The 27,083-nt window shown below is 36.2% G+C and overlaps 1 protein-coding gene across 2 annotated transcripts; it reads left to right on the plus strand.

Moving 5' to 3' along the window:
- The first annotated feature begins 1,388 nt into the window (after positions 1-1,388).
- LOC130728311 (golgin candidate 3) lies at positions 1,389-11,611 on the plus strand. Of its 2 annotated transcripts, none has more exons than XM_057579739.1 (15): positions 1,389-1,798; positions 3,468-3,566; positions 4,031-4,126; positions 6,066-6,209; positions 6,564-6,702; positions 6,794-6,858; positions 7,333-7,500; positions 7,587-7,700; positions 7,817-7,963; positions 8,253-8,549; positions 8,702-8,767; positions 9,113-9,315; positions 9,619-9,673; positions 10,287-10,472; positions 10,704-11,611. In XM_057579739.1, exons 1-15 carry the CDS (start codon positions 1,562-1,564, stop codon positions 11,028-11,030), a joined length of 2,343 nt encoding a protein of 780 aa, XP_057435722.1. In that variant the 5' UTR covers positions 1,389-1,561; the 3' UTR covers positions 11,031-11,611. The 2 variants fall into 2 exon arrangements, with proteins under 2 accessions (XP_057435722.1, XP_057435723.1); XM_057579740.1 differs by having other exon boundaries at positions 1,660-1,798; positions 3,472-3,566.
- The last annotated feature ends 15,472 nt before the right edge of the window (positions 11,612-27,083 follow it).

Below are 27,083 nucleotides of genomic sequence, written 5' to 3' on the forward strand. Positions count from 1 at the left end.
ATCTTGAACCTTTCATGACTTCATCTATGCCAATCTCTCATTGTATTGAGCCTAATATTAGAAAAACACAAACAAGTTAGTTAAAAATTAAACATGCATACTTATACTTATCATAATGATAAATAAAAATATGATAACTCATCAAATACTTAAATATATGTAGTCTCAGATCGTCTATCCATCCATTTTTCAGACTTCCTCACGCATGTCAGAAAGAAGAGCTCATCGAGAGAGGGTGACTACTTAAGTGACATGTAACCCTTAGAAATTTTTTTATTGAATTTACGAATCAATGCTATATATACATAACGAACAATATTTTTCACATAATATTGCAACTCAGTTCATATACCAACACTACACTTATGAAAATTTATAGTATATTTAAGATTGAAAATAAAATAGCCATCTCCTATGCCCCACATTAACATGTGGCTTGCAGCCCAACGTTTGTACCACACTACTTCTCTCTGATGTTGGCTTCATTTTGTGTGAACGTTTTTAAAAACACAAGTTCGGTGTTGTACAAGTCCATGCCAAGTCCAGGAAGGCCTGTGCCGACATATAACTCTTTCTCCGGTAACATCAAGACATATATTTATAAGAGAAAAAGTTTGATGCACCGACGGTGTAAAGTTTTTTTACACCGTCAACCAATCAGATTTCAAGGATGTGCCACGTCAATTAATGAAATTAAATGAAAAGAAAGATTTTCTTACATCCTTGAAATCTGATTGGTTGACAGTGTAAAAAAATTTTACACCGTCGGTGCATCAAAAATTAAACTCTATTTATAATATTTTTAACTTAAATAATCACATACAATTAAGTATTACATATTAAAAAATATCAACCGAGTATTTTTATAATTAAATATATTCACACATATTCTATTCTCCCATTAATGTCTACGGACATTTTGATAATTTATATAACACATTCTCTTTTATGTTATTTTCTACCTTTAGCCAAAAGATAATAAAAAACCCACCCTCTTTTTTTTTTGTCAATTTAAACAAATATAAAATTATTTCTTATCTTTACAATTTTCTTGTTTGATTTCCTTTAACTTTTCTTTTTTATAATTTTCTCATCCTTTAATTTGCTTAATCTTCTTATTACTTATCAACCATTGTTCCATCTCCTAAAATTTTTTAACCATTAGAATATTAGATTCTTTATTTTTTCATAATTATTTTCAAAATAAAAATAAAAAAGAAAACACCACGTTGTGTGATGTGTCGGCACTCATCTTCAAATAACTTGCCTACACGTACGTGGCTTAAAATTAATTTTTTCATTAATAAGTCAGATTATCAATATATCATAGATTTCAAAAAAAAAAAAATCAATATATCATAGCTTATCATCACCATCTATCAATTTTCTCAAAAAAAAAAAAAACAAAAACAAAAACAAAAAACGAACTGAAAAAAATTGCAAATTTGCAACGCATACATAGATTCGAAGGTGAGATCTAATCGAAATTGCAGTGGATGCAACCTCACCGAGTCAGAGACTCACCGATTCAATTCTCCTTCTGACTCAGTTTCTGTGAATCATGTGGGGCACCATTGCCAATTTGAAGGAGAATCTCAACAAGATCGCCCTCGATGTTCACTTCGACGACGAAGACGATGATGGCGTCGGAATCCCGCCGTACGGAAGCCCCGCTCACGGCGAGTCTACACCCGTCTCCGATCGCCGGAATTCCTACGGCCACACGCGTGCCAGATCGATACCTAGGTCGCCGGCGTCGAACGGGACATCAACAACGGATCCTCCCTATGCTTCTGAGGTATGCTATGCTTCCCTGAAATTCGATACCAGTTTGTGAATTTTTCAATTAGTTGTTGATGAATTGTGTAGATTTCGGATTTGAATTGGGAGTGGAAAAGGGAGAGTAAGAAATCATTGGGTTTGATTTATGATGAATGTGAGTGATGCTTGTTTGGGACATTGTGTTGAATTGATGATTCGAAACTACAATTTAGAATGAAACATCAATGAGTACTTGTTAACACAATTAGCTCTGGAAATGTTAGTTTCACTCGCGAAAATTATCGCATTCCTTGTATATGCTGAGGTTGAGAAAGGGAATTTTGTTGACTTCGTGTCTCCGGGTTAACTTGGGTTTAGTTGCATTGGAAAGAGGGATGATAAAAGGCAAACATGCTCGTGTGACGTATGCAAAATTTTGTTTGTGCAACTACATTTCTCGATGTTGCGGCCACCTATTAGGTTCAGCTTGAATTCGAGTTTATAGTACTCTTTTATTTATACACCATAGGGCTATGTCTCTTTTGATCTTTTCTTATTAATATGTAAAGTATGTGAGGAAATTTCCGTGTGCAACTAGCTTTCCGTATGTTATAACGTATAGATTTCAGCTTAAATGAGTCTTTAGTGACAACCATTAATAGCTTGTTTGGTAACACGTGTACCTACTGCTTGCGTTCCATCTTAGAACCGCGTGTAAGATACAATGTGTAACTTTGAATAACGTTAGCGTGTGCTGAACACGCAATAAGTTATACACTGGATGGCTCTGTCTTTGTTCGTATTCATATGATTTCATGTGTATGGACAATGATACTTGACCCGTGCTTATTTTTTCGTAGTTCTATTTTCTCGGCATGTTCTTTTGTTGTGCATTTTCCTAAGTGTATTCAACTGATTTTGTTCGTTAGATGGAATGGTAATGAATTGATGATGAGTGACCAGTATACAATGTTTCACTCCACAACTTGGTTCTGATCTCTTTTGAAAAGATTGAAATGGATCTCTTTTGAGATATTAATAATTAATATCTCAGCCAATATGATTTACAATAATTAATAGAGAAGGCAGTGATGTAGGCACATGTAGTTCGACTAGGAGAGTTTGGAGCCATAACAGTTCTTTGAGATAGGCTGCGATATTCAGCTCCTGTAGAATTTTAAGCAGTAACTGCTTAAATTCTAAACCTGCAAAAGGCCAAATTTGGTCCCCAAAATAGGCAGGTTCTAGACGTGGAACTCATATCATCAAGATCAGAGGCTCAATTAGCTTCACATTAACAGAGAATTGAGGTAGGAGCATTGGTTGCTGCTGGCTTTAGTTGTAGACTTGTAGTCCATGACTAATATTTGAGTTCATGCCTGTTATAGTAGCTAAGTTGCATACTAAGGATTACATGGTCCCAAATTTTACCTTTTATATTTTTCCCCGGAAGCATAGTTTTCTGTTTTATCCATATTTTTGAAGTAACGATTTACTTTTTATTTTTATTTTTCCATAACATTCTCATTCTACCACATTAGCACATTCATGTGCAAATTTAGAGATTTTTTTTGTACCAAGTGCATGTGCATGTAATTGTAATGTGTTTAGTGTTTATGCCTTATATTTCCCCCCTGAATCCTCTAGTTGAATATATTAGGTAGGCTGGTTAAAGACTTCTTTTAATTTCGTAGTATTTCTTGTAGATAGAACAATATAAGGCAGAAATCAAGAGACTTCAAGCATCAGAGGCAGAAATTAAAGCACTATCAATTAATTATGCAGCTCTACTAAAAGAAAAAGAGGTAAGGCTACATACACGTCCTAGTAATATACTGAATTTTCTTCTGTTGTTTTTTATGTTGGAGCTACTTAATAATCAATTATTTCAGATTCAGTTATTTGGTGCCATTAGCCAATCTATTTATACGTGTATTTGTCTATTGCATGTGTATCTTGTTACATCTAGCTAAGATTTTTTGTTACACCATTGAAGCACTGCTGTTTGTTCAATGTAGCTTTTGCTTTTTGAGCTCTTTATGAACCTTATATTTATAATCTTGACTTTACTTGGTGGGTTTGCTACATGGATCAATTAATACTCTGTTACATAATCACATGGACCTTATAGGAGTATATATTTTCTGTGATCTATCTTAGGAGTTAGGAAGAGGTCTCTTAGACGGTGGATTCACGACTTGCATATTAATTTGATTTTTATTGTTAGCAGCCTTATAAGTTTAATTATACAACCATTTCAACTTCACAGGATCAGATCAATAGATTGAATAAAGAAAATGGCTCATTAAAACAGAATATGGAGGCTACAAGTCCAGCATCCGCCAATGGCACTTACAAAGTCAAGGTAATCCTATATTCTAATTTTGTGGATAATTTATTGAATGTTACTGAAATTTTTAACTTGTTCTTTAAGTCTTCCATTACATTGGGTCTCTTGTACTGAATGATTTTTGTATGAAATTTCAATAGTGATGATGAGGATGAGGATGTCTATTATGTCTTAGTACCTATATGGCTTTTCATAACTTGTGCTTCACATTTTCTGATTGGAAAAAATTCAATTACCTTGTAAACTGTTAGTTATCAATTTTGACTTTTGCCACATGGGTAGACCAATATTTAATATTCATGTTCTTGTGGCAGTTAATTGTTGTTGTTCGTACCGATTATATATTTCTCATTGTATGGTCAAGATGTTTCTTGAACTGTTGGTGGTGATCTAATATAACTAGTAACCACATTAAAATGGTCTTTTGTCAATGTTTGGCTTTTGCCCTGTTGCTAACTTGCTATGGAGCACATTCATTCATTATAATTATTGCCAAAGTTTTGGGGGGAGAAAAGTGTTGAAAGGTTTGTTTGAGAATATACTATTTATTCTCTTATATGATGCATTTAGTGTAAAGCTTAAATCTTCATCTAGGGATTTACTCTTATAAATTGTGAGATAGAATTGTTGTTGTGGTTTCTATGCACAGCAATGGTAATTTTTTTCTTACCAGTGTCTTTTTGTAGAAAAAATATAGATGTTGGAAAGCTGTTTTGAGTTTTGACCTAAAAGATCTCACAGCTATTTCTTTAACTTTAGGTTATTTTATATTTGACCTGTTCAGCCCACTAATTAATAAGTAACTTAAATTCTTCTGACCAATTGAACTAATGAGTTAGGAATAAAAAAAACATAATATCTGTTTGTATTGTATGTCTTATCTCATTCAGTTTTATAATGAGTGAGAAGACATGGTTGCATACATGTAGTGAAACTAAAGATTTTGTGCTAAATAATTGAAAGAAGTTTTGGCAGTTTAACTTTGTTGATGTTATTAAGATCTCAGATCAGGTATATGGCCTAAGTACTGCTTACAAACACTTGGACAGTCCACCCTTTCCAAACCCAAAGAGCTTATGGGATAGTAGGCTTAGGTGCTCACCCCATTCTCAGTTCTAATATGGTATTAGAGTCTATCTTAGACTTGATATTAGGGCTAGGCCGCTTATAGATGTCTAATTTTCATGCTCCATATGTATGATCTTGGGTGTGGGGGTGTGTTAAGACCCAACATTAGCTAGGTATATGACCAAAGTACTTTTTATATAAACTTGGGCAATCCTTCCCCTTGAACTAGCTTTTAGGGATGAACTAGGCCTAGCTCATCCTCAATTCTTAGGCGTTTTCTATTTTTCTTTGTTGTTTTAATTTTTCATTAAAAAAAAAAACCCTAATTTGATCGTCCTGTAGTTTTTGACAACACTCAACTGCATTGTTTGATCCATATAGCCAGCGTCACCTAGTTGGAAAAGGCTTTTGTTGTTATTGTTTTTTTTTGGGTGATGGTATTGGTGGGTCCCTTTTTTCTCTTCAATTTCCTTGTAATTCTTTTTCTCTTTTTGCTAATAAATTTTTTCTCTATAGATAATAATAATAATGATGATAATAATGATAAGAGTAAGGAATGGAGATGTATGTAAAGGTTCTTTTTTTGTCAGATTGGGGAAAAGAGTGAGCTTATAGTAATAATAAATTAATAACTAAAGAGAATGTGGTGGAAATGTCCTATTCTCATTGCATACTAGATTCTTTATTTATGTGAAGGAAAAATAAAAAGCAATTTCTGTAATCTACATGCTCTCTCGCTTTAGGTTACTCATTACTCATTAGGCTTGTGAAAGGTATATAAGTGCTATATTCTTGTGTGATATAGTTAGAAGTTCAATGCTGAGTGTCTTCTGTTCTTGACAGATAACTAAGGATTCTTGTTTATTACTTACAAATATTTCTGCAGGACCAATCATCGAATCGACAACATAGGATCACAACTCCAACGAAAAATCGTTATGCTATAAACAACGGAACCATGTCTTCTCTGGATTCTGATGCAATTCAAAGTCCGATGGTATCTAATTCAAACTCACAAGCAAAGGACAAGGTAACATGTAACGACACCTTAGTTTTTTTGGCTATTCTTAATTAATGAACTAACATAGGAAGGCTGACCATTAGGTGGTGTTCATTTATATTCATTGCCTATGTTGGGTTTTTATCAAGTGATATTTGTTATTTAGTCTTACTCTTATGTCTGTGTTCACTTTTCATGGAGTCCTTAACATAATGTGCACCTTTTTGAAAAAATAAAAATATTCTTGACTTCATTTTTCTAAATCTATATAATTTAAAAAGTTCTTTTCTTTGTCTGGTCATCTTGATTTGACCTGGTTTATAAGAATTATGTTTATTTTTAGTGATGAGTGAACTTGACAACAGATGTATGAATGCCTTCTAGGAGCTAGCAGATTTGGCAGAGGGAAAAAATAGTCTCACCGCAGCAGTACAAGTACAACATGCTCATGAGATACAAAAATTGAAGTTAGAACTGGAGCAAGAACGAGATAAATTGGCAAGCATTCAGCTAAATTTCCATGGTCTTTATTCTGCATTTTGAATATCTTCATGATATAATTCTGTGTGTTTAAATAGAAACTGCTAACAGTGTAGTTCTTTCTTCAATGCCAGAGGAACAGAAATTGAACAAGTCTACACAGGAGGAGCTTAAATTATTAAAGTTGGAAAGGGACAAAGTAAGTTAATATAAGTATAGATACAAATTTAATGTTCATGACTGCAATACCTTTCCTTTATTACACTCAAATTTATGGTTTACAACATAAAAGAGATTTGACATGAAAATATGATAAATATGCATACATTATGAATTGAAAATTTGAAATAAGTGTATATTACTCACTAGACACTTGCAACTTTCTATAAAAACTGTCAAACAACCAATTATCTCAAAAGCTTAGGCTGTTGGGTAAGTGTCACATGAATGGTTTTATATTATTATTTCTAAAATATTGCCTGGATTCATGAGAACTATAGGACTAAGCACATAGGTAGCTTTTTCCAATGCTTCAAAATCTCAATTGCATCATTGAGTGATAGATTACATCTTTCTAGGAATATGGATACTGGTTTTGTTGTACTGATTGATGAGTTGGGTTATAGTTTTTGTTTATCTAACCTCATACATTTATTGCATTATTGCTTGGAAGACAACAAACGAGATGAAGAAATTACACAATGATTTGAATGAGAAAGTATCAGAAATAAAACGTTTGCAATTAGAGTTGACTCGACGGGAAGATGAAGCAGCAGGTGATGCTGTGGATAGCTCAAAAAGACTAATTGAAACTTTAGAGAAGGAAAACACCGCTCTCAAGGTTTGGTAAATTTATGTTTTACTTTATTCCATTGTAATACAAAAAGTTTCTACCATATAATTATTGTTTCTTTATATTGTTATTAGATGGAAAAGAATGAACTTGAGGCTGCACTGAAAGCAAGTAGGATGTCTTTTTCTCAAAAAATGTCACCTAGTGCTTCTCAGATTCAGAACAAGGAATCAAGTAGTATCAGTGATGTGAGTCCAAGCTTTATAGCAATTTTCACTTTACAGGTTATGCATTTGTCATGCTATTATGGTTGTCTTATTTTCTTATCACTTATCTGGATTGGGGAATGGGCTTTTGGAAACAGATGTCAGATCCTTCCAAAAGTTTTCCAGGGAAAGAAGAGATGGAAATATCCTTACAAAAGCTAAGTAAAGATTTGAAGGAAACACAGCGGGAGAAGGACAAAGCAGTACAAGAATTGACCCGCCTTAAACAACATTTGTTAGAAAAGGTGTTATGTTTACTTTATTTTTTGAAGTAGAATTAATGATGATTGATCATGATATTTAAGAGACAAACAATGTAACAATTATCTTAATCTTTTATATCTCATAAATTATTGTTTATGACTTATGTAGTTATGTAATATTTTGACCCCTTACTTGTCTGTTAAAGTTTAAGAATGAAATTGTCGGTGAAAGGTGAATGAACCAGAATTGCTAACATTGCAGATGAATTTAGTATATTAATCTTTTTGCAGTGAACTTAATGGTGTTCAATCTTGCTGCTTTTTTGTCTAGGAATCTGAAGAATCAGAAAAAATGGATGAGGATACCAAAATCATTGAAGAACTACGTGATAGAAATAATTATTTAAAGGATCAAATTTCAAATCTTGAGAGAGCTCTGAAGCAGTCAACTGCAAATCAGGAGAAACTGAAGATGGAAAACAGCAATGAAATTCTTAAGTCCAGGGAAATCATTGATGACCTGAACAAGAAGCTTACGAACTGTATGAACACAATAGATGCTAAGAACACTGAACTTTTAAATCTACAGACAGCTCTTGGACAGTATTATGCCGAAATTGAAGCTAAGGTTCTTAATTTTTTTTTTTTGACAAATTGATTAACATTATTGTACTGTTAACATTCCCCCTCACCTTTTTACCGTCGTTGTTTTTGTATGTGTCTATCTATTATTACATTCTTGGAGTAAGCTGATATCCACTATAAATTTGTTTTCTGAAGGAATATTTAGAAGGAGAGTTGGCTCGTGCAAGGGAAGAAACAGCTAAGCTTTCTCAACTGTTGAAAGTATAAATCTCTCTCTCACTGTTGAATATGTAGACAACTTATACTTTATTTAAAATTTTAACTGAACAGCATTGGTTCCTTTATGTCAATTACTCAATTATAACACAAGATTATGATGATCTCAGCTGATTGTAACACAAGTATTTGGTTTTTCTTGTACTCCTCTTTAAACTTACTTCACCTTCATACTTAAAGCCTAATGCATCTTATATTATCCCCCATTATTCCTCAAAATTTTGCTCAAGTATATTGCTAGCATATTTTTTCCCAACTCAAAAGGATGAGAACTTAACCTCTTGGTCTCATTTAAGTAACGTGCGAATTAAATGGTTATGTTATTGCCAGGATGCAGATGGCAGAGCAGATGTATTTAGGAGTGAAAAAGAAGAAATCTTCGCCAAGCTTTCTCAATCTGAGAAGGTACAATCTGAGTGGAGAAGTAGAGTAAGCAAGCTCGAGGAAGAAAACTCTAGATTGAGGCGAGCTCTTGAACAAAACATGACACGGTTAAATAGAATGTCAGTGGATTCTGATTTTCTCGTTGACAGGTTGGCATATTTTCTTCAAAGTACAATTTCCTTGCAATATCAGCTTGGTCATGTGATTTGGGCGCTCCCATAATTTCCAGCTCTGATTAGATTATAAGTTTATAACAAAAAAGACATCCTTGAATAGACTCTGTTTACAATTATTTTTTTGTATCTTTAGTTTCCTAATTGTATATAATTGCAGTCCACAATTATGAAGTTGGATTAAATTTAGACATGATGCTATTTTTTGTAATTATGCTTATTGCTGCTTTTATTTGGGGTTTTTAATTATTTTACTGATTTCAATTGTATTTTTGCCAGGCGCATTGTGATAAAGCTACTTGTAACTTATTTCCAGAGAAACCACAGCAAGGAGGTATGGAAGTCTTCTAATTGTTTCAGCCTTAGATGCATTTTTAGGACTGAACCCCTTTCGTTTATGGGTTTTGTTTAATTCACATTCACTTTCACTTGCATCTCCTTTCCATCCACTTTCTTTCCTATCTCTCTCTCTGGATTTCCTATCATATCACATATCTCTCTCTGGATGTGGGTGGAATATGAGTGGTGGATGAAGTATTATTTTTCTTTTATTTCACATGTAATGACCATAACTTTGTGTGCATGGTAGGGGGAGGTGGATTTATGGACTCAGTTTTTGAACTATTTGCTTGTTGAATTTATGAGTGCTAGATTCAGTTCAAGTAAATGTAGTTATTAGATTCATGAAGAGGTCCTCAACTATGTGAAAACAGGATCACCATGCTGGGTTAGGATTTTAAGAAGTTGCCTTGTTAGTTGATGTTTTAGGATTATATTAAAGGGAGAAGGCTGTAAAATTATGTTCTCCATTTGCACATGTTTACTCTTCTATGTTGTGGTTGCTTCCCTTAACTTGTACTGCCAGTGTTAAGTTGAGTCATTTGATCTGGTGCATGTGTTGTCTGTTCAAATTGATCATTTTCATTAAGCTGTGATATTGGGGACAGGTTTTGGATCTAATGGTTCGCATGCTGGGATTCTCAAATGAGGACAAGGAAAGGATAGGTCATGCTCAACAAGGTCCAGGAAAAGGTGTTGTCCGTGGTGTTTTTGGGTTGCCTGGTCGCCTGGTTGGAGGTATCTTGGGAGGAAGTTCAAATGAATCAGCTGCAAATGCGGGATCTGATAACCAGGTTATTTCCTCTCATCTGTTATTTCATTATTGCCTTTTTCTTTCCTGTTATTGGCATAGTTATTAGGTTTATTTTGAGGGGATTTGAGCCGAAATGAAAACCAGTTGTAGTATCTGTACATGGAACATGTTCAATGTTTATGCTAGATGTTGTTACATTCAACACAATTGCTTTGACATTGAGTTTTCACGTCATGAATTTAGATTTGAACGGTACTTTTCCACCTTGCAGTCCTTTGCAGATCTTTGGGTTGATTTTCTTCTCAAGGAAACGGAAGAAAGAGAGAAGAGGGAGCTGGCAGGAAGCACGCGTGAACCCATGGATGATTCACCTTCACTTGATAAGAGTCCAAATATTAATTCTGCTTCTCCACAACTTTCCAATCAGCGGTTTAGTACTGGATCAGCATCGATTAGTTCACCTACTAATCAGAACGTGAGCCCTTTCCCTCGTGGATATTTTCAGCATGGTGAACAAACTGGTTCTGAGTTCTCAACTGTTCCTCTTACAACAACAGATAGCAAAACATCTGGTTCATACCGTCTTCCTAGATACTGAGTATACATTTTTTGAAATATAAGTAATCAAAGGTAATCACGAGAGCTAGATTTGCCACCCCAACCATTAGATTTCACACCCCTAATTTTCGGATTTTCAAGTTCCGAATTATTTCGGAATCTTAGATTCCGAAATTAATTCGTGATTTTTAGTTCAAAATACATCTAACACCACACTTTTGAGTAAAAAACCACACTTTTGAGTAAAAAAGTGCTTCGGAAACCTTATTTCCGAAATATTTCGGAAACTGAGTTTCCGTAAGTGGGGTGACATTTCTAATGGTTGGGGTGCCAAATCTAATGATCGGTAATCACTGTTGCATTTTAGGCATGCAACCTTGTTCAATCAATTCTTTGAAAAATGAGGGTTTTTTATTTACAAGTGTTACAAAATTGTTTTTTGTTCAATGGCGTTGTTAACTTCGATACTTATGGATGTATATGCATACTCATATCTTTAATGTACATAAAATACATTTTAAATAGTTTGCTCTATTGGGGGCATGTAAGGGAGACTGAGTGAGAGGTTTAATTGTGCTAAGATGGATTGAGAAAATAAAGGCTAATATTTTTGAGTTCTAATTTTGTTTATGTTTTTGTCAATTGAGGTTGCTTGTAAGATTAAGGTATCATGCCAATGCGAAGCCATAGCGGCAATTACAACGTTGAGGGTTGACCAAAACCTAACTAAGAGCAATACAACTGAGTATTACAAATAATCATATTACAATACAAACTGGTTTACTCTAAGTCAATTTAAACATTTAACAGAAGAAGAAAAACTCATCATCTCAACACCATTTAAAATTGTGAAAAATCAAATAACAAATTGCATATCAGAAAATTCCAAGCCTCCACCTTTGCTTCTAACTTCCTCAATTATTTTGTCTAGGTGAAGATAAGTTAAGGTTGTGGTAGTTGTGCTAAACTACTTCACCTTCATCAATACTAACATGCTAGGCACGGTTGTTTGCCCATAGGGGGGGGGGGGGAGTTTTTAACGAGCCTCATAAATAAAATTAACAGTGTGTCTCTGCCTTTGTTGTTTCAAGAAATTTCACTAGCTAACCACTTTGATCCTCGACCACGTGTGTCTTAATTTTGCCAACTCCGATTGAGCGTCGAAACTAATCACTTTTGTTCTTGACCAAGTGTGTCCTAATTTCTCTAATTCCAGATGTGCGTAGAAATCAACAACCTTGGTCCTCGACTAGGTACGTGCTGAAATTCACCACCAGCGGCAAACAAAACAAAAAGCGACTAGTACTTGAGATTGTCCAAGTTAAAGGAGCGAGCAAGTCAACCAATGGAAAAAACAAACATACATGAAATACCATAAGTCTCTAATGGATTGGCCATCAAGTCAACTTTCATTACAAACCGTGAAAGAAAGCATAAGGTAAAAGCATCAAAAGAGAAAGTACATAAATACGATGATACAAAGAGGGTGGAGGCCAGCGATCATGCTCTTTTAGTGACAGTCACGATCTTAGGCCGATGAATCGAAGTTGAATCCCGAATCCTCATCCGACCACGTCCCACCACTACTCTCCGATAAGGAATAATCATCCCCCGACTGCGCACTAATCCTCTAGCTGCTCCAAGCCCGAAGTCTTCCTAAGGGAAATGTAAGTCAATTTCATGTTTTCTATTCCATGTGTTTGTTCATGGATCACAAAGAGATTTTGAAACTAAATGCAAAGGGAACAAAAATTGGGCTCAACAGCAGCACATGAGGATGGTTTCTTGACGCCATCAACTTTGAAAAAAAGAAAAAATGGAGGAAATGGAAAAGAAAAAAAAAAGGAAAACGAAAAAAAAAAACAAAAGAAATAGAAGAAGTAAAACAACGAACCTGGAAGGAGAAGAATCGTAGATTGACGGTGGAGTGTTCTGGCGCCGGTGTGACGAAAAATTGACCGACGAAAGGGCAGCTGGCGCGGTAGCAACGGTAAGGTGAGTTGCAGAAGCTTGAGTGGAGCAACAATGAAGAAAGAAAGAAAAAAAAAAACAATAGAGACAATGAACCTTAGCTAGACATGTATCAGGGTAAGTACACATTTCTGCTTGTTAGCTTTTGCCTACATATATGACTTGAAGTGAGACGGTCCAAAGATCGGACTCCACATCGGTTGAGGGAACGAACCACATATTCCTTATTATTTGATTAAAGGGATTGACCTTAATCCTATTCTTTATTATTTGATTAAGAGGATAGACCTTAATCATATTATTTGTTTTTTGATTAAGAGGATTGAACTTAATCATATTATTAGTTATTTGATTATTAGGGGGAGTTTTTAACAAGGCCCATAAAGAAAATTTACAGTGTATCTCTGCCTTCTTTGTTTCAGAAAATTCCGCTAGCTAACCACATTGGTCCTCCACCACGTGTGTCCTAATTCTGCCAACTCCGGTTGAGCGTCAAAAATAATCACCTTGGTTCTTGACCAAGTGTTTCCTAATTCCGCTAATTTCGGTTGTGCGTAGAAATCAACGACCTTGGTCCTCGACAAGATGTGTGCTGAAATTCACTATTAGTGACAAACAAAACAAAAAGCGACGAGTAAATGAGATTGTCCAAGTTAAAGGAGCGAGCAAGTCAACCAATGGAAAAACAAACAAGCATAAACTACCACAAGTCTCTTATGAATTGGCCATCAAGTCAAATCAACCAAGTCAAGTTTCATTACAAACCGAGAAAGAAAGCATAAGGTAAATGCATGAAAAGAGAAAGTACATAAATACGATGACATAAAGAGGGTGCAGGCCAACGATCATGCTCTTTTAGTGACAACCACGATCTTGCCATAGTCGATCTCCCTAAAAGGATGGGTGGCCGAGAGATCTAGATCCCCATGGACAACTTTCACTTGATTTATGGCTTCGTCAAAGCCAACAACAAATTCCATAGCATTGTCTTGCTTTAATTCATCGACCTCAACATACAAGTGAGCCTCACTATCCTCCAGGGAAATTTTGCTCTTCTCCATCTCTTGAAGCTGGATGGACAACCTATCACGCTCCTCCTCCCACTGTACCTTTTCATTCTTCAGGAGAGCCAAGTTTCTCTCCAAAGTTTCATGAAGCACAACATGATCAACCAATTTTTCCTCAAGGTATTCATTTCACCTTGTTCTTGCCCTCGGTTCCTTTTCAGTGATTCAAGAGGCAGCCCAATTTGTCGACCTAGGAAACCATTACGGAGGGAAGAGGAGATTAATTGGTCACACATAGCATCCAAGCCAGGTTCCGCATAAGAGCTAATATCGTCACTGATAGCAATTCCGCAAGTGTACGGATTGATCGAAGTAATACAAAAGATATCGAACCACAGAGATAGTTGTTTATCAAATTGTTCAAGGACTTTTACCGTTCATAATTGTAAAAGGAAAAAGCAAAATATGTTTGAAGTTTGGTTGTGTGAATAAAACTTGTGAGAAAAAGCTAGAATTATAATTCAGAGAAGAAGTACCCTGGGCAAAGCTCCACTTAGTCCAATTATGGTTCTCAAATCAAATTCTTATATAAAGTTCAGAATCCTTATCCATGATGTTATAGCCTCTACCTCTACTTGTTAATTCCTTAATCAAGTAAAACATTCAATTTCATTTGCAAAACCTAATTCCTTAGTGCCTAGTCAATTCAATTAAAGAATGAAGTTTATAAGTTCAGGCCAACACAATAAGTTTCTACCCTTATTCCTAAGTGATAGCAAACAAATCAATCTAATCTCAAGTCCCTTAATCCTCACCAACTTCCGTTGTGCAAGAAGAAAGCAAAACACTTGTGTGCACTCAAGAGAATATTGATTCAGAGAAAAGATACATGGAAAAGAAACTTTATTCATATAAGAAAATAAGAGGTTTAAACCATAATCAGAACTAAGGTTCACTTCACCCAAAATACAAAGAGAAACTAGCCAAACATGGCTAGGGAATTCATAATGCAAACTAAATGAACAAAAACCTAAAAGAAGAGGGCCAAGAAGCCTCCCACAAGCTCTAAGGAACTAAAACTCTAAGTTTTGTTCAAAAAAGTACAAGATACCTAAAAGAAATAACAAAATCCCTATTTATAGAGTGTCCAGCGGTAATCCACGCATGTGCGGGGTCTCCACCACGCACATGCGTGGCCAATCTGTCAATTTTCAGCTTTTAAGTTTGTTTACCACGCATGTGCGTGGTGAAGACCCCGCACATGCGTGGTGAAGACCCCGCACATGCGTGGTGAAGACCCCGCACATGCGTGGTCTTCACGTTCCAGCCCCTTCCTCATACAGAACCACCACGCATGTGCGTGGCCTAAGGGGCGCACATGCGTGGTCTTCAGCAGTTTTTCAGCAGCTTTGCAACCTCCTTTTCAACAATTATCATTGCTCATTACTTTGCCTTCAACCATCATCATTAGCCATCAAGAGTCTATCAAACCTGAAAAGCATCTCAAGAACTCTATGAGAACAACCATGTAACTCCTGAATATATCTCATTAATGAATATTTCATCAATCCCCCATTCAATCCAGCAAACAAAAACCCCCAAAAGCTCATCAACACTCATAATCTCACAAAGTTTCAGTTTAAGTCTGACCAAAAGAATTAACCCCAAACTAAAACTAATAGAAACTAATAAAAAGACTAAGTAAATAGATTAAAAAAACTAAACTAATGCAAATGCATTTATGAACTAAAAAGGGACTTAACTTGACTAATAACTCAATAAAGGTCTAAAAAGGTAAAAGAAAGAAACAAGAAGGACTCGACAAAGATAGAATAAACATCGGGTCATCACACCACTATACTCAACGACAGCTTGTCCTCAAGCGTAAACTGAAGGTAGCTTGTCCTCAAGCACAGAATAAATCACCCCTTCTTCAGCTGCTTAAGCTTTTCAAAACAAGATACTTCACAAAACAAAAGAAAGGTCAAATGCACACTACTAAACATGAGAAGTCAGCAAGAGTAAGCAAGACTTTCAAGCAAGAGCTCATCAACTTCCTCACATGTCAAGCACTTTCCTCACATTTTGGTGCTCTAACATACAAGCACAAAACTTCAGCCCTGGTAATCAATCAAATCAAAGTTAGTTGCAAAGTAGCAAGAATCAGAGAGAGACTGAAAATGGTTGTAACTTTGGCTAGAGTAAAGGTAGGGAAACCAAGAAAAATGATAGCACAAAGGGCTCTCAAGACATTTTGGGGTGAGTGACTTCTTTATTCAATACAACCTGAGCAGAATGTTAAGACTTTGAGACTCCTTCCTTCTTTTCGTATTTTTTTTTTTCAATTGTCAAGGCACTTTCCCTTCTTTTGACATTTCGGCTAGCTTTTTTTTCTTTTCTTTTCTTTGTTAGGAAGAAAGTCCTTTTATAATTTTACATGCTCAAACAAAACCATAAGACACTCACCAACAACACAATTCACCATAGTTTGGGGGCCAAGGAAAATTATTCAATTATAAGGCTCAACTTGGGCAACTAGGGGAGAAAGTGCAATTTCAACAAAACTCTGAGGCCAGAAAGAATTTCCTACCAAGTCTCTTCAAAGATTCAAGCACTAAACAATAACCAAAATGCATTTCAAAACAGAGCTAAATTTGTGCAAGAATGTTAGGAATAAACTTTGAGACACTCAGCACTCAACAAAAACAATAGGGTGTTGAAGTGGAACACCCTTTCTTATGAACTCAAGCAAGTATGATCAAGTTACCTCACCTTCCAATCACAGTAGCATGTACAAAAACCACAAGATAAAAACATGGAAGTATCAACTTTCAATAAAAAGCAGCTACGTCAAGGGTGAAACCACTTAAGCAAGTTCAGCATAACAGCAAGAAACCCAAGGATATTCATACTGACTCAAACTTAAAAAGCAAAACATGCAAAAGACTTGATGCACTAACTTCCTAAAAAGAAAATGTTTTTTTTATAGAGGAACACAAAATTAAAGCAAAATCAAATTAAAGAAAAACAAACCTGGACTTGGGTTGCCTCCCAAGAAGCTCAATTTTTAAGTCTTTGATAGACTACCCCGGACTCAAAGTTCTAGCCGGGGTTTATAGCAAATTGCATTAGATCCTTTAGATCATGCAAATTTTGACACAACTGCATCATCATATTACCTGCATTTCCAGATATCATGGCAACATAAATCAAATTAAAAATGGAGGGTTTAAGAAAATTCTCACTGATTTGGTTCCATTTTATTCTAAGAGACTTCCACCCTCTTGCTTGTTCCTTGCCAGGCTTTCCATTGATCCACAGGTCCTTGATATTGATGCTAAGACTTGGAGTTTCCTCCTCATCTTTCTGAATTTTGTGTCCAAAAACAAAATCCTATATGAATACATCATGAACATCACCCCATTCAATCACATCTTCCATTTGCTCACCCATTGTATTTTCACTTTTTGTCTCAAGAACATTGGTGGAGTATTCTTTTGGGTATTCTTCTTCACTTTGTGGCTCCTCACTTTTCTCCACAATGTCACTTTCATGGATAGTAAGTGATTGCTCTCCCTCCTCCAAAGCTTGAGGGCTGAAATATTCTGGGACCCCTTCAGCTATGGTTTTGGCTATATGTTCCAACTGAGTCTCCAAATTCTTGATGGAAGCTTCTTGATTCCTTAAGCTGGCCCTGGTTTCATTCATGAAACTTTGCACGGTGAGTGCCAACTCTTCTATTTTCTCCTCTAAGCTCTCTTGATATTGAAGGGGTTGTTCTTGGTCAGATGGTTGATGTTCAAACTCTCCATAGTATTGATGACTTGGTAGATCCCATGGATTGGAATTGTCATCACCTTCCCAAAAGATATCGGGTTGTCCTTCCCATCCTTGGTCATAGTATTGGCATTGGTCATATCCATGGAATCCACTCAAATCAAAAGCATCCATTGAACCTTGTAAAACTCACTTTCACACAAACAGGTTAGTAGCACCGATTCAATGAAGCAATGGTAAAAAATTTCCAAACAATAAAACTCAAGAATCAATCAACAAAAAAAAACTATCCCCGGCAACGGCGCCAAAAACTTGATAGCAATTCCGCAAGTGTACGGATTGATCGAAGTAATACAAAAGATATCGAACCACAGAGATAGTTGTTTATCAAATTGTTCAAAGACTTTTACTGTTCATAATTGTAAAAGGAAAAAGCAAAATATGTTTGAAGTTTGGTTGTGTGAATAAAACTTGTGAGAAAAAGCTAGAATTATAATTCAGAGAAGAAGTACCCTGGGCAAAGCTCCACTTAGTCCAATTATGGTTCTCAAATCAAATTCTTATATAAAGTTCAGAATCCTTATCCATGATGTTATAGCCTCTACCTCTACTTGTTAATTCCTTAATCAAGTAAAACATTTAATTTCATTTTCCAAACCTAATTCCTTAGTGCCTAGTCAATTCAATTAAAGAATGAAGTTTATAAGTTCAGGCCAACACAATAAGTTTCTACCCTTATTCCTAAGTGATAGCAAACAAATCAATCTAATCCCAAGTCCCTTAATCCTCACCAACTTCCGTTGTGCAAGAAGAAAGCAAAACACTTGTGTGCACTCAAGAGAATATTGATTCAGAGAAAAGATACATGGAAAAGAAACTTTATTCATATAAGAAAATAAGAGGTTTAAACCATAATCAGAACTAAGGTTCACTTCACCCAAAATACAAAGAGAAACTAGCCAAGCATGGCTAGGGAATTCATAATGCAAACTAAATGAACAAAAACCTAAAAGAAGAGGGCCAAGAAGCCTCCCACAAGCTCCAAGGAACTAAAACTCTAAGTTTTGTTCAAAAAAGTACAAGATACCTAAAAGAAATAACAAAATCCCTATTTATAGAGTTTCCAGCGGTAATCCACGCATGTGCGGGGTCTCCACCACGCACATGCGTGGCCAATCTGTCAATTTTCAGCTTTTAAGACTGTTTACCACGCATGTGCGTGGTGAAGACCCCGCACATGCGTGGTCTTCACGTTCCAGCCCCTTCCTCATACAGAACCACCACGCATGTGCGTGGCCTAAGGGGCGCACATGCGTGGTCTTCAGCAGTTTTTCAGCAGCTTTGTAACCTCCTTTTCAACAATTATCATTGCTCATTACTTTGCCTTCAACCATCATCATTAGCCATCAAGAGTCTATCAAACCTGAAAAGCATCTCAAGAACTCTATGAGAACAACCATGTAACTCCTGAATATATCTCATTAATGAATATTTCATCAATCCCCCATTCAATCCAGCAAACAAAAACCCCCAAAAGCTCATCAACACTCATAATCTCACAAAGTTTCAGTTTAAGTCTGACCAAAAGAATTAACCCCAAACTAAAACTAATAGAAACTAATAAAAAGACTAAGTAAATAGATTAAAAAAACTAAACTAATGCAAATGCATTTATGAACTAAAAAGGGACTTAACTTGACTAATAACTCAATAAAGGACTAAAAAGGTAAAAGAAAGAAACAAGAAGGACTCGACAAAGATAGAATAAACATCGGGTCATCAGTCACTGTACGAGAGGTGTGCATCTATGTGGTGGGCAAACTGAAAGTCTGAGGACCATAGCGACTTAGATGAGTCACCCGGCCCGAGAAGCAGGTTGGAAAATGAAGCGTTGGGCAGGGAGGTCAAGGCTGAGCGAGTCACCTTCAAAGTACCAACCACCTCTTCAGTATGGTCAGTCAGCTCGGCAATTTGATAAGCTTTGCGCTTGAGGCCGATGCAGCGGGAAGACGTCGCCGAATAAGAGGTTGTCTCATCCTTCGCACCGCAGGTAGCCTCCATAGGAAGCCTCTTTGACGCTGCCTTGGCCTTTTCAAAGTAATTTTGGCGTTCAGATTTGGTCATCTTGGCCATATCACCTGCAAGAAAAGAGAAACACCAAAAAAAGGTTGGGGTCAACAGTTGAGCAGAAAGTGGAGGAGTAAAACCAAAAATAAAATATTTACCCAAAAACTTTTGCGCAACCGGTGATTGGGACACTAAGAGGACGAGATCTGAACAGTTTGTAGGACCTAGCGAAAGCAATCGCTGAACTGCATGAAGCTCACAAGTGAAAATCTCATCGTCACACATTTTTTCTGTGGGCAAAGGGTTAGATTCCCAGTACAAAGGAAATTTGCATGACCCGTTCTTGTCCAAGACAAGCTCAGGAAAGCTTTTGGTGACCATCACCTTAAACAACTTATTATGGAAATAGCAGAAAGACCGGGTAAAAGTGTGAGTATGCTCCGCCCTTTATAAATAGCAGAAATTCTGGTTCACGCACGGGACAGATGTCGTATCAAATGTCTAAGACATCTTGCACAACGTACAGTAGATACATCACAAGTGCAACACAGTATTAAACCAGCAACAAATAATGAAGAACACAAAGAATTGGTAACTCAGTTCGGTGCAACATCACCTACTACTGGAGGGCTTCAACCCGAAAAAGATAATCCACTATTATAGAGAATCAAGTACAAAAAGGTCTTAATTGAACTACCCCAGTTCACTGCCTTTCTACCTATTCCTACCCGTGGTTTATTACTTAGGTTTCCCCCTAAGTATGAGAACCCCCTCTCACTTTCTCACACACAATCACTGCCACAGTGATTGAAACAATAAACTACATGATAAAGATGAAGAGATTACAACTCAACTAAACAAACCAACTCTATGCCATATGATTATCAATGGAGGCAGTAGAGTGGTGTACAAATAACACAATAAGGACTCACAACCACAAACACTAAAAACACCACGAAACGGTGCCAAACGCACACTTAGCAACTAGGGTTAAGCCTCTTTAAATAGTCGTTTTTCAGGTCTTGATCTTTAATGGGCTTGCACGAAATTATAGTCCACAAAACAGATCTGGAACAAATCTTTTTAAACCAGTAACAAATCTTATCAAATAAGATTTGAACAAAAGATAACAACTTTCACAATTTAAACCAAATTAAATCCTCTTCAGCAGATTTGATTTCACTATATTATATTCCAGATAGCACACAGAAGCTTCTTCAACAACCCTAACTTGAATACCACGTAATCAAAGCACGACTTCACAGATAACTTAGCCAACTCATATCAGATCCGCATGGACACATGTCATAGTCAAGATGTTACAACATCGTGTCCGACATGTTGGTAAAAACACACTTAGCTAAAATGCAGACAATCATGAACAAAGGAACAACACACATGTTACCGTGCCCGTGCTCAGGGGCGGATTTACCACCTGGCTAGCTAGGGCCTGTGCCCTAGCTCTGGGAAAAAAAAACATTTTTTTCTTTGGACCAGGTTAGTTTTTTAGCAAAAAAAAAAAAAAGGAAAAAGGGCAAAATTGAAAAGAAGGGGACAGGGTGAGGGTGAGTGAAACAGGGTTGTGGACGGTTGAGATGCAGGCGGTGGGTGAAGCGTGGGTGAATGCGGCTGGTTGCGAATTCCACCGCTGCCGCTGCAACTTGCTGTGACGAATGGATTGCTGAAACCTGAGCAGAGACAGAGCAACCCTTTACCCTTCTGTATCAGTATCAAACCCACAAGATTTCCTGCAATTTTACCCCACCAAATTTGCTGCAATTCCCACACCCAGTTTCCGGCACACTGAAAGAAAGCTTAATTCCATAAACCAGAGGCGGTGTGTGTGTGAAGAGTGGGTGAGTGAGTGGGATTTGAGAGTGGAAATTGTGGAAAAAAAAATTGAGAGTGAAGGAGTGAGGTGCCGTGAGCGAGTCAGGAGTGGGTGAGAGAGTGGAATTCAGAGAATGGTAAAGGTTTGTGGTGAGTGAAGAAGTGAGACTGTGGGAAGGTTTGTGTATTGTTTGTGAGATTGAGAAGAGAATTAGAGAAAGAGTGGGCGGTTTGTTGAGTTAAATTGAATTGATTTGAGATTGAAAATTGTGGAGGCTATGGAAATTGTGATTTGGCACTTGACAGGCATGCATATGCTTTCTATTTGGAAATTGTGATTTGGCAGGCATGCATTAATGCATTATGTTAAGCTTATCAAAAAAAAAAATTAATGCATTATGTTATGCAGATGCTTTTCTAATGCATGCTTTTCTAATGCATTATGTTATGCATATGCTTTTCTAAAACGCATTTCTCAATTAATGCATTGTGTATTGATTACCCACTATGACACTATGTGTTTTGTGTATTAATTCCCAAGGCTGACTATTGATCCCTCCATTAGTGCAACACCTCAAGTACTTCTATTGTCTTATATTTTCTTGTCTTCTTGGACGCGTCTTTTTCTTATGTCTAACAAAATGAAACCAAAATTAGATATATTTTTGTTGGTAAAATTGTGAGTCTTTTTTATTTCGGTTTATAACTATTTATATATTGTGGCGTGTGTATTTGCGGTTTTAAAATGGAAACTGTTAAACGCATCTCCTGACATCTAATTCCCCCCACCTTTTAGGTGCGTGAACTACGCACTTATAAGTGCAAAAAGTGGTGGAATTAAATGTCAGAGTGCGTTTAACAATTACCTTTTAAAATTTGCCTAGGCTTCCCAAAATTTCTGGTTCCGCCACTGCCCGTGCTCACAGTTACAAACGTGCTGGGATCCTTCTGAGTTTTGACATCATACACACTGAAAACTACACTATGTAAACATCAAAAGTAAAAGGAGCTCAAATGTTCCATAGAAGTTTATTGAAGGTTATAACATGTTTATATTACCTTTTTATTTCCTCGAACTAATTCTAGCATAAAAGTTCCTCGTAGAGGCTCAAGGTATTATGCCAATGCGAAGCCCCACAACGGCAATTACAAGGTAGAGGGTAACCAAAACCTAACAAAGAGCAATACAACTGAGTATTATAAATAATCATTACAATACAAACTCGTTTACTCTAGTCAATTAAAACATTTTACATAAAAACAAAAAGAAAAAAAAAACTCATCACCACAACACCATTTAAATTTGTGAAAATTAAAATAACAAATTGCATATCGGAAAATTCCAAGCCTCCACCTTTGCTTCTATAGCTTCCCCATCTATTTTGTCTAGGTGAAAGATAAGCTAAGGTTGTGGTTGCTGTGCTAAACCACTTCACATTCATCAATGCTAAATATTTACTGGCTAGGCATGGTTGTTTGCCCATGGAAAGCCCTTTCTTTTTTAGGAGCTAGTGAATTGCAAGGTTGTGATCTGAACATTATAGGAGGTCAATGGTTGTAGTGCGAAGGTGGATGGTGGTGACGTGAGTGATCGAGTCCAAATAGAGATTGAGGAAGAGAAGAGGTAGTAGCTAAGGTGTGTCATCGACAAGGGTAAGGGTATGAAAATATGAAGGAAAAGAAACAAATAGACTCTAACATAGGAGAATCCTACTAGAGGATAGATGACTCGAAAGAGAAGGGAAAATTCCTACTAATAACATAGAAACACCCATGGAGGGGGTCCAAAGAGGGAAGGAAGCCCCTAGGGAGGGATGGAGGTTGCAACTGCTTTCGATTCTTTTGCTATGGTTTGAGCTTTCTTTTTCTCGGTTCTCCTAATCCAGTGGGTTAAACAGGTTTGGAACAATGTGAGTCGGATTTTGTCAATGTTGTTTTAAAGGCATTTTTTAAATGAACCAAAACGAATTTAAGTCTTTTATTAGTTTGGTTTCCTTCCTCCTTTCCCTTCAAAGTGGTAACTCTAGTTTCAGTTTTATGATTTTATTACTTTTACATTTTTTTTTCTAATTTTATTGATTTTTTTTTATTAGATTATGGTGAGCTTGCACACTTACCCTGAATTGTTGAGCTGTATTTTAATATTAAGGCACTAAGTTGGCTAACTCGGTTCAACTCATTTTTTCCAACCTATGGTGAGCTAGATTAAGCGAGCCAGACTTGCTCATTTTGATAAGCCTGGTAAGAGCCAGAAGAGTAAAACTACCTTTTAATGAAGTGCAATTCAAAAGAGAAGTTTGTTTGTTCTTAACTTTAACTTAGGCATGTGATTGTTTGACTGAAGATATAACTTTTCATTTCAATTAAGAGTTTGTTTGGACAGCATTTTTTCTCATTTCGGTCAAGAATAAGTGTGTTAACATATATACATCTAATTTATGTCATCTTGTTTGTGTATTTTTCTTTAAGTGAGAATGTGTTTTCAAACTTAATTTAAACAAATTTGCTTAAGTATAGTTATAGGTACATTTACACAAGATTATCCATTTTGAGGCTACATATATATCATATTTATCATGTCCATTTTAGTATTTTAATCCTAAAAGTGATTCCATTGATCCTATCCAAATTACATTCATTTTCTTAAATTTACTATTACACATTAATCCCAAACACGTTCTTTTTTAAAACCTTAATTCTAAAGATAAAGGAAGCTAAAACCTTCATGCAGATTTTGTGGTTCTGAAGAATTATGGTTTACTTGAGCTTCTGAGACCTAGTGTTGAGAAATAATGATAGTCGAAGGGAGGATTTGATGTTTTCTGGGATTGTATTTGATACTTGATACATAATATATGACATGATAAAAAATGCAGAAAATAAAAAGAAAAAATAAGTAAAAATAAAATGGACAAGAAAATATCGGTGAATTATGAATAAATCAAAATCTCACTGCTACATAATGCTTTTGTATAGTTGGTCAATATGGCTTCATCTGGATAGACAAACTGATTTATTCCACTCATGTACGTACCAAAGAAGAATATATATATATTTTTGACAACTTCACCTGATCTGCATAAATAACTAACAAGAGAATATTCATATGCACACGTTACCGTGTCCGTGCTCACAGTTACAAACGTGTGGGGATCGTTCTGAGTTTTGACATCATACACACTGAAAACGATATTTCATCTAATTGTTGTAGGTAAATATAATACAACAAGAACCATCTGATAAAGCAGGAACAGAAGCAACGGTTATCTAATACAACCTATTACCTATCTACAAATGACGGAAAATACTACATGGGTTTATGAAAAGCAGCAATATCTTGTTCTGAATGAAGTAGGGGCCAAGAGAAAATATTTTGAAATACTTTTGACTAAAAATCACAGTGGATAGTAAAAAAAAGCTTAGGAAAAAAACTTTTGTTCTCACTGTAATTTTAGTTTATGTAGTTTTTCACCGTGTATCTAAATGTACACTGATTTTAAAGTTAAAATCAACTGAGAAGAAACTATTGCGAGTAACTGTTAGCATACGAAATTGATCATGAAGGAAAAAAAAGTTAATCCAAACATGTAATTGTTAGACATCTTTTATAAATGATCATTAGGCAACTTATTCATGTAAACAACGAAATAATTAGAGAAATAAGATATAGTGTATTTATTGTGTCTTTATGATGCCTATTATATATAAATACCCGCCGTCGTGTAGTTTGGGTGCATAAATTTACTATAATATTATCTCTCGGTTTCTCCTTAGTTAACACAGTATCAGGGCGACGAGAGACAATCATAATCCATCATCATCCCCAATGAACCCAATATCCACCGACGTGAGAAGCCAATTTCGTTTCTTCCCTTTGTCGTGTCACTCTTTTTTGGCAGCCCTTGTTACTTTTCCGACAGCCACTATAATTTTTGAAAAAACAATTCTTATAGTGATTTCGGACGGACTCATTGTCCACTTGTGTGAGAAATCATGTCTCATTCAGGTTTCTATTTCTACCCATGTCGTGTCTCATTCTGAAAGTATTTTTGAACCCTCTTCGCAGCCATGCCTCATTTCGACATATCTTCCAGCACTGCCATCATTGTCTAGCCGCCGTTGTTGCTGCTTGTCAGAAGTCAACTCTAACCATACCATCAGAGACGTCTCGATTAGATCAACACATCCTCTCTAGTGTCGTCGTCACCATTGACTCCATGCCTCACATCCCTCTCTTTTCGTTGATGTGTGGAGGTCCCTACATACACCATGAGTGGTGGTGCGTCTAACCTCCTCTCCGGCTGCCATTTGTCTCTTTGAACTCACACTTTCGTCGTCATTCTAGATCTGACATTGTTTCCCGGTTTCCAAATCCACACAAGATCTTAGTTTTCAATTTTGGTTTTACGATTTTGGGTGTTTCTCTTTCCGACAATCGCTTCTTTCTTCGTATATCCCAAATATGAGCTTGTTTTTGTTGTTCTTAGGGGTGATCGTGTTCTATCTATAGTTTCTGGCCTTACTCATTGTGTTTCTCCTTCCCGATAGTTTCTGCTCAACTTTCCGGTAACTACCACCGTCTCTAACCATTGTTACAGCAGCTGCTTCTTAAGTCTGAGAGCTCATCATGTTAACTATATTTGTAACAGATGCATTCCAAAAAAAAAAAATTTGTAACAGATGCATCCATTTAAAGCTTTTTAATTGCAAATGAGTCTTTTTGTTCACTCACTCCTCCACCTCCCACCACCTTGCCACCCTTAGTACCACTTTTGGCCACTGGCCTCCTATACTCCAACGAATTCTCCACCACCTCTTACCCTTGTCTTTTACTAAGCCACTCCTCCACCACCTCTCACTACCAGTGTTTTCGTCACCATCTCCGACCACCAAACTTCCAACCCAATTCCGTCAAACCCCAGCAATCTTAGCCACCATAATCATCTTAGACCCGTGCAATGAGACTTCTATGGACCAATCAAAGAAAAAAAGCAAGGAAAGAAGGAAATACCCAAGAAAATTGGTGGCATAGTGGATGAAGAGGGAGGAGGACGAGGAGGGGTTTGGGTGGAGGGAGGACAAGTTGATTGATCCATATTAAACATTACCCCTTAACTAGAGGAGCTTAAATTATGAACTAGCCACTTCTCACTTAAAGATCAATCCTATATGCTCCGTTGTCATACTTTAGAATGCTTAACTAAGCTTTGCCAACATCAAAAGCAAAGGAGCTCAAATGTTCCATGGAAGTTTATTGAGGGTAATAACATTTTTGTATTACCTTTTTTTATTATAAGCAAAATGAACAAATGAAAGAACAAGGAGTGCCCCAACCATAATTGATTTTAGTTTAGAAAAATTTCTGATAGCATCAACTTTTTTTTCTCTAAATGCAAATGCAGCACTAAACTAATAAAAATCATACACTATTCTCCATCAAA

The sequence above is a fragment of the Lotus japonicus genome, chromosome 1, assembly GCF_012489685.1.
Source record: "Lotus japonicus ecotype B-129 chromosome 1, LjGifu_v1.2".
Classification (NCBI taxonomy): domain Eukaryota; kingdom Viridiplantae; phylum Streptophyta; class Magnoliopsida; order Fabales; family Fabaceae; genus Lotus; species Lotus japonicus.

Coding starts and splice junctions, on each gene's coding strand:
- LOC130728311 (XM_057579739.1), top strand. CDS start 1,562: ATGTGGGGCACCATTGCCAATTTGAAGGAGAATCTCAACAAGATCGCC. Junction 7,964..8,252: donor AACAACATTTGTTAGAAAAG/GTGTTATGTTTA, acceptor TTTTTTGTCTAG/GAATCTGAAGAATCAGAAAA. Junction 8,550..8,701: donor ATGCCGAAATTGAAGCTAAG/GTTCTTAATTTT, acceptor TGTTTTCTGAAG/GAATATTTAGAAGGAGAGTT.